This window comes from Apium graveolens, chromosome 11 (genome assembly GCF_009905375.1).
Source record: "Apium graveolens cultivar Ventura chromosome 11, ASM990537v1, whole genome shotgun sequence".
Taxonomy (NCBI): domain Eukaryota; kingdom Viridiplantae; phylum Streptophyta; class Magnoliopsida; order Apiales; family Apiaceae; genus Apium; species Apium graveolens.
In genome coordinates, this window is record NC_133657.1 from 24,638,780 (window position 1) to 24,652,580 (window position 13,801).

Here is a 13,801-nt window from a genome sequence, read left to right on the forward strand (position 1 = left end):
TATGAGAAAAGAAACGTAAAATGGCAAGTATGAAGGGCATAGAAAAAGGACGTACCGTCGCTAAAGCTTGGGCTCCGAAAAGCTCATTCCCCTCTAAGTCCTGTTGAAGGACAAAGTCTTGATAGTCCACCGGGGAGATGGAATGCTTAGACCATTCCTTGGCAAGCGTCGTGCTGCCAACGATTGAATCCATGCCCCGGATCCCCCAAGCAGGTTGAAAATAGGCCCCTGGCCTCTGCTTGGTGCGCAAAACATGGCTGGGGCCTTCCTCGCCTGGTTCCATTGCTTGGAGGAGGAACTCAGGGAAGCGATCACCAAGGCGCGGGTCTTTAAAGACCTTTCCAGCCCGCTTCATCCTGGTTGTCTCCAGGTCTTTAGGCTTGGTAGCCTCCTCAATCTTCTCAGCCACTGCAACAAGTGAGATAAGTAAGTTGAAGAATCAGAGGAATAGAAAATGAAGGAAATAAAAAAGAGATATAAGGAAGGAAACTTACTTTTCTTAGGGACGGGAGAGAGACCGCGTTCTACCAGAACGGTCTCCCGGATAAGGTCCCAAGAATGGGAAGTCCCATTATCTTGTATAAGGAGGTTGAAAGCTCTAGCCTCCTCCTCAGACAAAGTTATATCATTTGGGCTCCCATCGACGACAAGCCCAAAGGACGATCGAAATAGGGTGCCCCAATCTCCACCCTCCCAAACGACGAACAAAAATCTTTCTTCCACCCCAAGTTGTTGTCAGGGATGGACTTCCCGTTCACAATATGGGGAATAGTAGGGCGCTGGTTTAGAGAAACCCAACCCAGACTTTTGTCAGGGCTGTTTTTGAACTGGAAAATCTTTCTGAAAATGACAACGGAAGTAGGGACATTGTGTTTGGCACATTGTGACAGATAGCACAGAATAAGCCTCCAAGAATTATGGGGGAGTTGGCAAGGGTTGATGCCCACATCAGCCAGTAAAAGAGGAATGAACGGATGAAAAGGGAGTCTGATACCTGCCCTTAGAGTATCCATATAGACGCATAATGCGTCCTTCTTCCACTGGCAGGCCCTATCGGCCGGACCTACAAGAACCAGCTTTAAAGGTTCCTTGATTTTGAAGCAGCTGCTCAACTTTTCCAGCTCCTTGGGATCCCGCAAAGTACTAATATGGTCGTGCAAGTCCAGATGCGCGTCAGACGGGTACTCGTCCCCTCGAGTGTTGATCATGTCGATTAAGGAAGTGTACCTCGATCGAATAGGAAATTCATTGGACTTTCTAGCCACGTTCATCTTGGCCAAGCGAGTCATTTTCTTGTCAGCCATCTGAAAAAAGGGCACATAGACAGGTTATCTTAAAAGGGCACACAATGGAAAAATAGACACAAGAAGTAAAGGGAGGGATTTTACCTGAAGAAGCGCTCCTAAAAAAGGCTTTGAGCTCCGACTTGCTGTTATTGCTCTGTGAATCTTAGCAGGAGGAGAAAGAAGAAAAACTTAGAAATGAGAAAGTGAGCAGTAGTAGCCTCTCCTCACTCCTTTATATAAGAGGAAAAGGGAAGTTGAAGGGACAAAAGCCCATTAAGGATAGAGGCCCACAGACAAAAAAAGCCCAGAAAAAATAATATTCCAGAATATTCCAAGGAATTCTAGAGAATTCCAAATCAATAAAGAGGCCCAGTGAGATTTAAGGCCCAATAAAGAGGCCCAATAAGATTAAAGGCCCAATAAAGAGGCCCAGTAAAATAAGGCCCAATAAAGAGGCCCAGTAAAATAAGGCCCAATAAAGAAGGCTAGGCCCAAATCCAATTAGGATTTGGAAAATGCAATAACCTAAATTGTAGCCCTAAAAGTTGTAAGGCCCAATGAAGTTAGCTAGTGGAAGACCAGAATTCAGGTCGAACTCCAGGTCGTGAATCCTGCCCGAAATTTTTCGAGCAGGCACCTGCCCGAAATTTTTCGAGCAGGCACCCGAAAATAACGGGTAAAAAAGACCAGAATTCAGGTCGAACTCCAGGTCGTGAATCCTGCCCGAAATCTTTCGAGCAGGCACCCGAAAATAACGGGTAAAAAAGACCAGGATTCAGGTCGAATTCCAGGTCGTGAATCCTGCCCGAAATTTTTCGACTAGACACACGAAAACAACGGGAATAACAGGACTGGATTGAGGTCGAAGTTTCGACCAGGAATGAGGTCGAAATGAACCAAGCATTTTTCAAGAATGGGGTTTAAAACCTAGACTAAAACCCAGGTCGAAAATCGACTAGGATCCTGGTCGAAAACCAGGTCGTGAATCCTAGTCGAAATCCTTCGACCAGGAAGCATGAGAAACAGAGAATTTTCGAACAGGATTAAGGTCGAAACATCGATTAGAATCCTGGTCGAAATCCTAGTCGAAAAGTTCAAGACCAGGAATTGAAAAAGGGGTAAGTTTTCGACCTAGATCCGGGTCGAAAGTTCGACTAGGATCCTGGTCGAATTCCAGGTCGTGGATCCTAGTCGAACTCCTTCGACCAGGATTGCAAGGCTGACCCATATTTCGATTAGGATCCAGGTCGAAATTTCGACTAGGATCCAGGTCGAAAAAGGGCTGAAAATCTGAAAAATTCCAGAAAAATAAGGATAAATTCCAGAAATTAAGGGAAAAATCCAAAAAATTAAGAAAAAATCCTGCAGTCAAGGGAAAAATTCCTGGAAATTAAGATAATTCCTGAATAAAGGGAATAAAAGTAAATCGTTGTAAACGTGTAGGTCGCTCCACACTTTACGCAAAACGATACCCAGTAAGGGAATAAATGAACTTAACTTTCGCGAAATCTTATACGGTTTCTCAAAAGTTGGGGGGCAAATGATAAGGATAAATAAATCCTAATTACATAATTAGTTATTACAGTTTGGGCTCCAAGGCCCAATAAGACGATGTATGACATTCAGACCAGAAAGGTTAACATGTTGATTAGGCCTGATGGACCAGATTAGGCCTGATGGGACAAAGAAGCCCAAAAACCCTGATTATTTATTAATTTCATAATTAATAAATAAGGGAGAAAAACAGTTATTAAGATAAGTCCTAGTGGGGATATAAATCCTTGTAGATTGGCCTCAAGGGGACCTAAAAGGATAAGGAATCAGTTTCCTACTATCTAGGACTCCAAAGTTCATTCTAATTATGAGACTTGCCTGCCAAGTCTCCTATACCAAGTCCAATTCAAGGACTCTCAACATCTATATAAGGGGCCTCACCCCACAGATCAGAACTACGTTTTTTGACTTGATCCTTGGCAATCGGCAATGTACGTAGGCATCTTGTTAAGACAGATTGAGTCACGAAACACAAGAGCAGTCAAAATCGAGCCTTGAAGCTCACATTCCTTAGTATTAAATACAACAATTATATATATTAGTTTTTAATCCATAACACAATAATATATCTTACTTTTTTATAAAATAATATATATAAGTCACATGTATACCTTATTTCTTTAAGATAAATATTTAATTTTTAAAATATAACATAATATATTAAAATTTACATGTGTAACTTCTTTTTTGAATTAATTTTAATTATCTAATAAAATTATTTTTTGTACTTTAATTATTATATTTTGTTTATAAACTTTAGTTTTTCATTATTTCATGTAAATGTTTTTTTGAGATTTAGTAGGACACTTTTTAAATTTTGAACATGACATTTAAAATTTCAGTCACGGCTCTAATCTTACGATAATAATCAATAATATGATAACAACTCAAAATTTAGTAACTGTTTGGGTGAATTTAGCATTTCAAAATTTAGGAACTGTTTGGCCGAATTTAGCATTTGTGTCTGGTAAACCTTCAGTATGCTGACAGAGAGGGGGTACTAGTGACACGTTAATTGTGACGCTATCTTATCTGGTACTCCATGGCAGGGAGGTATTATTAGTAGTTGTGTTGTGTGCTGTAATATAGGGAAGAAATAATTGTGTAATAATTGGGGGGTAGTAGTACGTAAAAAACATTAAAATACTGAGTTGGGGGCAGTCTGTCGTAATATAATAATAATATTAGTACTACAACTCATGCTCCTGACTCTGCCTGGTTGCTGCTTTAATACCACCAGCTGCCCCCGCCCCCTCTCTCTTCTCCTCCGGCCATCATGGAATATCTTTCATCAGAAAACAAATCACCAGTTGATGATTATGATGATGATGATGATGATGATGATGATCAAGATGTTCCTACTTCCTTGTTCAAAACTGCCTATGCTTCTCCCATCTTTCATGAACTTGATTCCACTCTACTCATTGATGATGCCCCATCACCTAAGAAAAGGTTTGGTTCATTTATTTATTTGTTTTGCAATATGCATACTATGGTATAGTATTTTCTTAGATTCGTATACTTTATTACGGGGTACGTTTGTTTTGATTTAATAAAAATAATTAATTATGTACCAACTATTTTTTGTTAGTAAGAGGGTTGAGGGGAAAAGAGTGGTGACAGTGCCAATGGTGGACGGAGATGTCTATCCACCTGCAGATTCATGGACTTGGAGAAAATATGGACAAAAGCCCATCAAAGGTTCACCTTTTCCCAGGTTCATTTCTTCTTTTTCCTCTATATACTCATATTCTTTTCTATGTTTAAACTTATGTAATCTATTAGTTGTTACTTGTTTAAGTTTAATTCTGTTCTATAACTTCAGAAACTTATCATCATGCATGATTAATTTTAAACCTATAGAAGCCTGACCTAACAATGTGTTTCAAGATCCATTGGTTGCTGACTGGAGAGAGGATGAAAATTGTTTTCTCTTCTCCACTTATTTCATTTTTCTCTGCCGGCATTTGCTACTTTGCTTGTCAAGCTAGATCATGACAAATCATGAATCCTGTATTTTGATTGTGTTGCAGACTTCTGCTATGTTTGGTTGCAACCAAATTGATGAGACACGATTCAGAAATAAGATACATTAGTGCTTATTCTTTGTAAAACTTTATGGGTGAAATTAGTTTAAATTTCTATGATTCATAATCAACTTCAATGGAAATTACAGAGACATTCTTAGTACTTGGTTACGAAGTTTAGATAGTATATGATTTATATCATTGATAGTTGCAGTAGGCTGACAGCATTGCTTCCTCCGTTTCAAATTACATATTCACTTTACATGTAATAAATTATGGTTATGACATAGTTTTATATTTCTAAATTATGTTTAATATGCATGTTACAGGGGATATTACCGTTGTAGTTCTTCAAAAGGTTGTCCAGCTAGAAAGCAAGTAGAGAGAAGTCTAAAAGATCCTACATTCATCGTCATTACTTACGCTTCAGATCACAACCACCTCAGCCCCATAACCACCAAACGTTCCCAGACCCCCACTCCCGCTGCCAAGTTCCCGCCAGAAGAAGAAGCTGTCTTTGCTAACCAGCCGGATCTGGAACCGGACAACATGGAATTCGCTCAGTTTGTTGCTGATTTCGGCTACTTGTCAAAGATAACATCTGTCATTCTTGAAAACCCTGTACCTGAAAGATCTGTATGCACAGAGCCCATGTTCGCCACAAGAGATGATGAGGACTCTCTATTTGCTGATCTTGGAGAGCTGCCTGGATGTTCATTAGTTTTTCAGCCCAGGGATGGCAGAAAATGCAATTTTTATACTCCATGTCGTAACTGTTCATGACAGTTAAAATTTGTTTTAAAGATGATGGCTTCATCTTTTTCTTTTCCAAATTTTCCTGCTGCAGTTTGAAGTTGTAAACAATTGAATGTAAATGTTGTGGGTAATACATAGAAGAGTGGATATTACTTAAAAAGCGTACAATTTTTGTTTGAACAGAGAACATGGCAACCTGTGAATATGAACCTGGTGAAAATCACCAAGAAATCACGAGCAACTTGCACATCTTATAACCAGATAGAAGATGTATTGATTTTTGTAAAAGGGAGGACGTGCATCCTCATTGTTAGATCAGATCCACACAAGTATACAAACAAGGTTCACACGAAAATGATCCTTTCTCTATTTTCCACAGATACTAAACCATGAAAAATAATGTACAAAGATATAACCCTGATACAGCATGTTAATAGATCAAAACCTAACTTGAGCAACAACCAAATTTCTTGGGAGCGGAAGAATCATCTTTGACATTAATGGTCTCTCCTTTGGATGGAAGAGAAGAAGCAGATGCTTCATCCCCAGTTTCAACTGCCTTCTTGCTGACGATGTGATATATCTGTGAGAGAACTTCCTGAAAAGCATTTTCTACATTGGTTGCCTCTAGTGCAGATGTCTCCATAAAGTAAAGAGATTCCTTCTCTGCAAAAGCTTTTGCATCCTCAGTTGAAACAGCAACAAGGTGCCGAAGATCTGATTTATTGCCAATCAGCATTACTACAATGTTGGGGTCTGTATGACCTCTCAACTCTTTCAACCACCTCTCAATATTCTCAAAAGTGATATTTCGAGTGACATCGTACACAAGAAGAGCACCAACAGCTCCACGATAATAAGCACTGGTAATGGCACGGTACCTAGAAAAAACAGAAACAGTCAAATTAAAGTGCAAAGTCCTCGCATGAAATGGTTCAATAGTCAAGCAAAAAATGTCTTGTTATAAGTACTTAAATAACCTATATGCAAATTTAAGTTCTAGATACAAAGCCAAAACTCTCTGAACATAAATTCCAGAGTAAAGTGTCTTGGAGCTTCTGGTCCCCTTCATTAATTACTAAAGTATATCTCGCGACATCAATATATTATCCACCTTCTGGTTGAATTATAATAGTTACTTCCTTCGACTATACTGCTCCAAGTACATTTAAAGGTGCTTGCGATTGTATCTGTATTACAAATTAAGCAGAACTTTAGCATTCAAAATCATATATCTGTTGGAAACGAATTTTGAACCGAAGTAGGGGAGAAAACGAAAATCGGAATCTCTTCACTTTTCTTGTCATTAAGCCAGTGTGTAATGATTGCTAAATACTTATGCAATATACATTTCCAAACAAAAGCGATTTAATCTGTGAATCTAGAAAAGACATGGAAATATCAGTCTCATTACCCTTAACATGTTGTAGAAATGGAAGCTTCCGAAGGGAAACCAGTGGAATCAAAGATCATTATAAACAGAGCTCTCTTTTAGGGTTGCTTAAGTATTTTAGTAAAATAAAAACTAATGACACAGAAAAGATTGAAAGATTAATATGTGACCACTGCATAAAGGTACAGTAGTACAGCCTAACAACACACATATATAGCACAAAGCCAGGAACATAGTATTCTAAATATTCTACTTCAACTCTAAAATAAAATGGCTTAGAGGTTTTCTTAGTCCTAATGTACTTATCTTAAAATTATTCCCAAAGTAAGTTTGCATTTCAGAAAAACTAAAGATGCGTGTTCTATTTTGTTGTACATCAAACCTATTAAACAAAAAGTGAAATACGAAGTTGTTGAAAAAGGTTCCTGCATATAGCCGAAAGTCAAGGATAACTTTTTTTCTTTTTCAATTGTAATTAGTTTCCTTTTATTAATTACATTGACGAAGTTGGTAGAATTATTGATATATATGATGGCAAATATATAAATAAACATATTTATTATTAGTTTGTAAGAAAGGACAACGTCATAGTGCAGCCAAAAAGTATCAGCATATCATGTCAAGAAAATATCATTTTCAAATTTGGTAAAAAAATAAGGCATCTCGAGAAAACAAAAATACGCTTTGACATTCAGTTTTGTGCAGGAAGCATGACCGTATACACGTCTTGGAAGGGTACGTACGTGACTAGAAGCATTTAGGACTCTCATCATGCAATAGAAGATAAATGTGCAGATATCGAAATGTCAACTGGAAAAAATATTCCAAGACTCCTCTCAACATGACCGTACATGTCTTGTAAGGGTCATATATGTGGTCCTGTCATTATATTAATTGAAGAACATTATGCAAACATATAAAGCAAATTATATATAAGAATGCACGTCATCGTTAGCATTAAATGAAATATATCTAAGTAAGAAATAGATACTGAATGAACAAATATTCCAGGAAATGACTACTCAGGGATATTCGAAACAAATTATCCGACACATCAATAAAAAACAGTCTACAAAGACTAGCGTTCCAGAGTAGATTTAAGATGTTAGCGAGAATATTAGCCATCCTGGCATTATAGCCTAGTGGATGCACTCTCTTGGAAACAAGTGGTCAAGGTTTTTAGCCTTAACAGAGGCATGTATTTACAATGAGCATTTAACTTTCAGCAATTAACCATTACCTTTGAATCAACATATATCATGGCATATAATATACCAAAATATTAGTGAGCAGATGTATTTGGCCTCATAAAAAAACAAACTTAAAATGTTAATAATAATTTATGAATACTTTTGTGAAGATGAATGGTGGATGTGCTCAGATCCATAACTTATAACCACAATTCAAGTGACTAGCAGAAAGATATAATTACAGATTTGAAATCTACTTACTTCCATGAAATCAATCAGGCCAAGTACATATATACATTTCAGAATCAAAGATAGTTTTACTGAAGCTTACAGACTTGCAGTATTTCCGTTTATAATATGTCAAAAGCCAAATGAGAACATAATCCATCTTACCAATTAACGGAACCAGGGGGACATGGGGTGGCCATGGTCCCCCCCCCCAAAAAAAAACAAAAAAAAATCTCCCCTAAAACTTCATATATCTCTAATTTCTAAGTTTAAGATCATAAAAAAATGTATTTAGTCCCTCCCCCCCTCCCACAATTTAATATGTTGTCATGGTCATTCCCAAAATCTCAAATATCATTAGTTTTCTTATATTAAAATTCATAATAAATATTACTTTGCTCCCTATAACCTACAAATTTCTCATATACTTCGGTATTCAAATGATTATTTAGAGTTTCTTCCCTCCAGGAAAAATTCCTGGTTCCGTCCCTGGTCTTAACAGTACAAAAATAACAAGGAAACAAAATAAGTTTAAGACAAACAAGAAGCAAACAGTAACACCATTTAAATCCACAAGTGTCTTAATCATCAATATTCTGTCAAACGAAACAGAAGAAACAAAATCCCTTAATCCCACAAAAAACTGATAACTAAATTAATGAATCACAAACCATAATCTTACAAATCACAAATACATACAAAAACTCATAAATACACACCAGCAAATTAAAAAAAAATCAAGATTTAAGCTTCCCCTACATAATCTTGCAAAACCCACATGTATTATACATAAAAACAAACAACTATATAAGCATACCATCAAATTTATGATTTCAAGATTTAATCTATTTCGTATATATAGAATTAAAGAGGAAAAAAGTAATACCTTTCCTGGCCAGCAGTGTCCCAGATTTGAGCTTTGATGACTTTGGCATCAACATTAAGACTCTTGGTAGCAAATTCAACACCAATAGTTGACTTTGATTCAAGATTAAACTCATTTCTAGTGAATCTTGAAAGCAGATTTGATTTACCCACACCTGAATCACCTATTAAAACCAACTTGAACAAGTAATCATACTCATCTTCACCTCTGTATCCAGCCATCTCTCTCTCTCTGTGTGTATATGTGTACTTGCAATTTACAAATCTTTGTTTTTCACAGGAATGATTGCTCTTTTGCAGGCTGGCTAGATTCTTGGGCAGATCAAAAAAAGAAAAAAAATGTCCTATAATTACTTAATTACCCCTCGAGAATTTGAGCAGCCTGTGTAAGAGAACTGGGCTGGCTAGAGCGAACACTGGTCCAATGAAGTTTTTAGCACTATTGGGCCATGAGACTATTAGAATAAGATTTCGATTAAACAACTCAGAAAAATGTGTACCTCCTCAAAGTGTGGAGAGTGAGAAAAATATGTAAAATAAGGGTTTATTATCTACTTGGCAATGTTATAAAAAGCGGAAATCGGCATTGTTGGGTGGAGGGATTTTTCAGTTATTAATCGGATAATCGGTGATTAATCGGACTAATTAATCGGAGCATTAATTAGAAGTAATTTATTTAATAAATAAAAAATAATTATATTTAAATATCACTAACCTTCCATAAGATATACAAAAATAAAACCACATATCATTAATTCAATTTGATGTTTAAACGGTAAAATTTACAAAAAAAACACCATCACTAGTACATAATTGATAGTTAAGTGGTTTATATTAATTATTTACTACTGATTACTCACTAGTCACTAATTGGTATTCAGAAAATTACTACCTACTAGTTCAATTCTTAAGATTTAAAATAAATATAGTGATGGTAGGATAAAGCAATATAAAAATGAAAGATGTAATTATTATTGAACAAATTTAGAATACCATAAGAATGTTAACCGATTTTTGATCCGATTCGATCGGTTTTCCCGGAACTGCCCGACTTTTGACCGATTTTCTAAAATACCGTATTTTAACCCCATAAACGATTAATCGAGACGGGACTCGTCCGAACTCCGATTAATCGGTTAATCAGCCGATTTTTAGAACAATGCTACTTGGTCACTGAAATTGGCATAATATATTAAGTTGGTTTGGAACTGAAAACGACATCAAAACAATTATCAAAGTCACTGATTCATATAATTCGTTAATCGTTCTCAATATTTAACGAAATTAATTGGTTGGTCTAGGTTGAGTTTTGGATTAAATATCAAATTTATTATATTATAATTAAAAAAATTGAATATGTTAGAGTTTAGCTTGACTAGAATTGTTTGTAATTAAATTTGAGTTCAGCTCGTTAATTATCAAGCCAAAATTGTAATATATTAATTTTTTTTATTTTTCTTAGCTCGACGAAGACCAATTCAGTTCAATTTTAGTGATTTTCTCATAAATATTCAAGTTTTAAAAAAAATGTAAAATATTATTATATTTTAAAAATATTTATGAAAGTTGCCATTCATGTTTGCAACTAAAATTTTTGAAAAATATTTGTAAAAATATATTCCATAATTTTGCAACCGGATTTGGAGAAAATATACAACACATCTTCCTAGAATGCATGTTGGGGTCGACACTGCTGGTCATTTATTGACTGGCAGGGGATTGCTGTAGATTTTATACAATATACTGATGATTGATGATTGGTGCTGAAAATTCAAACCGTTCATCAGATACAGAACAATGACAAAGCATAATGGAAACAGTATCCTAGATCATATGACTTATTCGAAATGAGTTTTTTTTTTAAAAATGTGACAACCAGTACAAAACAAGCAGATTAACTCATAATCATTAGATTATACTCATGGTGTACTAACGGAGGATCACTTATGTGGCGCCCCAAAATCCGGGGTCAGGAGTCTCGGAAGCCACGCCATCTAAACTCACACAACTCACACTACAATATGTAAATACTCACACTTCACGACCCCACACTTATCACACACACACTTACAGGTTATTTTCTTGGAAACGAACCATCATAACTAGAGTAATTCTTAATCATCAAGTGATATTTGTTACAACCCAAAAGTAATTAATCTTACCGGGGAGTGACCTTTAGGTAAGGCTAGTCCGCCGGCCAAATATACGTTTCTTATTTCTTACCTTACATAAGTCATACTTATAAATAAGCCGAACAATAAACAACTGAAAACTAATCCAGCTTATTCTGACTACCTGTGGTACAACACCAAACAATTTACGGAACAGATGGCCATTTCCTACCCGTTTTCTGGCTGTGGTTCTCATGGCAGCCATCTTGATTCACTGTTGTGTTGTGTCAATTTATGATAACAAGTGTGAGCTATAATGCCCAGCATAATAATGTACAGTATGGAAATGACTGTATGATAACATCATATATGATAATTATGTTTTATTCGAAAATAGTTTTCCTTGGTGATACACACCTTCTTATGAAAACAATTCTTTAAAGGATGTTAATATCCTGCGAATACCTTAATAGTAATCCCAACACCTAGGCTTGGGTTACGATATTGCATCTCAATTCCAATTGGAAGAATTAGGACATTTGTTGGAGCCACCGCATACGATGATCAGTCGTACTGCGATGAAAGTAACCTTTTCGACTAGTAGAAGGACGATTCCCTTTTTGTTATCGGTTATCACCCTGGCCGCATTCAGGCCTTTTCTGTGTCCATCCCTCTCAGGTACACACTTCGTAGATCCATAGGTACATATTATACCGTCTTCTACGGAACCAGTTGTCTATCCAATACACGAAGTACTTGGATTCTACCCCTCCATTGTCCTTTAGGAAATCCTATCGTATCTCGAGAACTAGAACCACATCGAAGTTCCTCCAAGCGTTTTGCTTGTTGATAGCTTTACTGTATATATATATATATATATATATATATATATATATATATATATATATATATATATATATATATATATATATATATACGTACTTCCGAAAGTTTCGGAGGAAGTACTAAGGATGTGAGTTGACCGTTGTCAACAGATAATCAATAAGGGGGGGGGGAAGTTTCTCCTTGAAACTATATTCAAAATATTAATAAGTCGGGATAATATTCATCGACGATCTGAAATTATTCGAATGATATTCCGAAATCAGTAAGTATGTTTTAAATCAGGATCTATGATTTTTAAATCAATAATAACCCCTTTTAATAAATAATTAAATGATAATCGATAATAATCAAACCTCGAATGAGTTTACTCTCTAAAAGATTTATTTAAAATAATATTCCTCAACTAGTTTGTGTCTACATAATTAATAATCTATAAAGATTAATCGGGGTTGAAATAAATCAATGTTGGAGTATACTACTCCCATAATAAAGGAATAAGTATATAATATTTATTATCCGAACAATAAAATATAGTCGAGGGAATATGATCGTTGGGAAATCGTTTTAATAAAAGTTCGAGGTGTTTTAATGTTTCGTAAGCAGACGATGAGTCCCTTTAAAATGTACTATCATGGACTTATATCCGTCCTATAATATCACCGGAATGATTCCCGGGTTTTATCTTAAATCTCGACCGACTCACGGTGTTATATAATATGTCACGCTTAAAGCGGAATAAACATTTCACGATATATACTATATCGTACAACATCTCTATATTATGCGAAAATTCAACAACTACGTATCATGGCAAACATGGTATTTATGTGATGATAGTAAAACAATCCTTTCACAACACAACAGTAAAAATGGAGTTGGGTTCGTAAACTTGCCTGGGTATCTCGAGGTGGAGGATGCTCTAGGTTCAGCTCGGAAATCTATAACCATAAACACATTTCATTTCGTTAGGTTCCGTTCTAATTTACGGCAACTCGCACTCATGCGCTACTTATTATGCACCCTCTCAACTCATACTACCCTTAACATTCCTTTAAGTCATATTCATATTATGGTCACTTCATTTTTCTAAGTATCGTAGGTTCATTCTCATTATCGTCGTCGGCTCCGCTTATGGATTCTTACGGTTTCTACTCGCGCGGTCTCGGCTCCGACATTTTTATAAAATTGAAAAATTATTATTTTTATTTAAAATTTTTATGGCAGTTAGGAAACTCAATATGTTACTCTCTGTAAAAATTTCATGATTTATGAACACATTTAAGTCTATCCTTTATATTTTCAAAATTCATAATTCGTAGCAGTTTTTATCGCGTAAATCACTTTTACTAAAACGACCATAACTTTTGATCCGTAAATCGGAATCAAGCAATTCAAGTGCCTAAACGATTATTATAACATTTTCTATCCTAAAAAAAGGATATTTTTAAAGAATATACAGTTTACAACTTCGGGACTTTCTGCAGAAACTTAAAGTTACGATTTGTTGGTTTTAACGAAGTTACGT

The 13,801-nt window shown here is 35.8% G+C and overlaps 2 protein-coding genes across 2 annotated transcripts; one reads left to right on the top strand and one right to left on the bottom strand.

Annotated features, from left to right (window-relative positions):
* The first annotated feature begins 3,905 nt into the window (after nt 1–3,905).
* On the top strand, nt 3,906–5,783 carry LOC141696954 (putative WRKY transcription factor 65). The gene is made up of 3 exons (XM_074501115.1): nt 3,906–4,292; nt 4,432–4,557; nt 5,197–5,783. The coding sequence occupies exons 1-3, from the start codon at nt 4,117–4,119 to the stop codon at nt 5,648–5,650; spliced, it is 756 nt and encodes a 251-aa protein (XP_074357216.1). The 5' UTR covers nt 3,906–4,116; the 3' UTR covers nt 5,651–5,783.
* Nucleotides 5,784–5,872: 89 nt separating this feature from the next.
* Nucleotides 5,873–9,637, bottom strand: LOC141696955 (ras-related protein Rab11D). Its single transcript, XM_074501116.1, has 2 exons — nt 9,321–9,637; nt 5,873–6,504 (listed from the first exon to the last, which is right to left on the bottom strand). Exons 1-2 carry the CDS (start codon nt 9,539–9,541, stop codon nt 6,069–6,071), a joined length of 657 nt encoding a protein of 218 aa, XP_074357217.1. The 5' UTR covers nt 9,542–9,637; the 3' UTR covers nt 5,873–6,068.
* Between the last annotated feature and the right edge of the window lie 4,164 nt (nt 9,638–13,801).

Excerpts from the sequence above, each read along its gene's own strand:
- LOC141696954 (XM_074501115.1), top strand. The coding sequence starts at position 4,117 with ATGGAATATCTTTCATCAGAAAACAAATCACCAGTTGATGATTATGAT. Across the intron at positions 4,293-4,431 it reads GCCCCATCACCTAAGAAAAG|TAAGAGGGTTGAGGGGAAAA; the intron begins GTTTGGTTCATT and ends ATTTTTTGTTAG. Across the intron at positions 4,558-5,196 it reads AAAGGTTCACCTTTTCCCAG|GGGATATTACCGTTGTAGTT; the intron begins GTTCATTTCTTC and ends TGCATGTTACAG.
- LOC141696955 (XM_074501116.1), bottom strand. The coding sequence starts at position 9,541 with ATGGCTGGATACAGAGGTGAAGATGAGTATGATTACTTGTTCAAGTTG. Across the intron at positions 6,505-9,320 it reads GACACTGCTGGCCAGGAAAG|GTACCGTGCCATTACCAGTG; the intron begins GTATTACTTTTT and ends TGTTTTTTCTAG.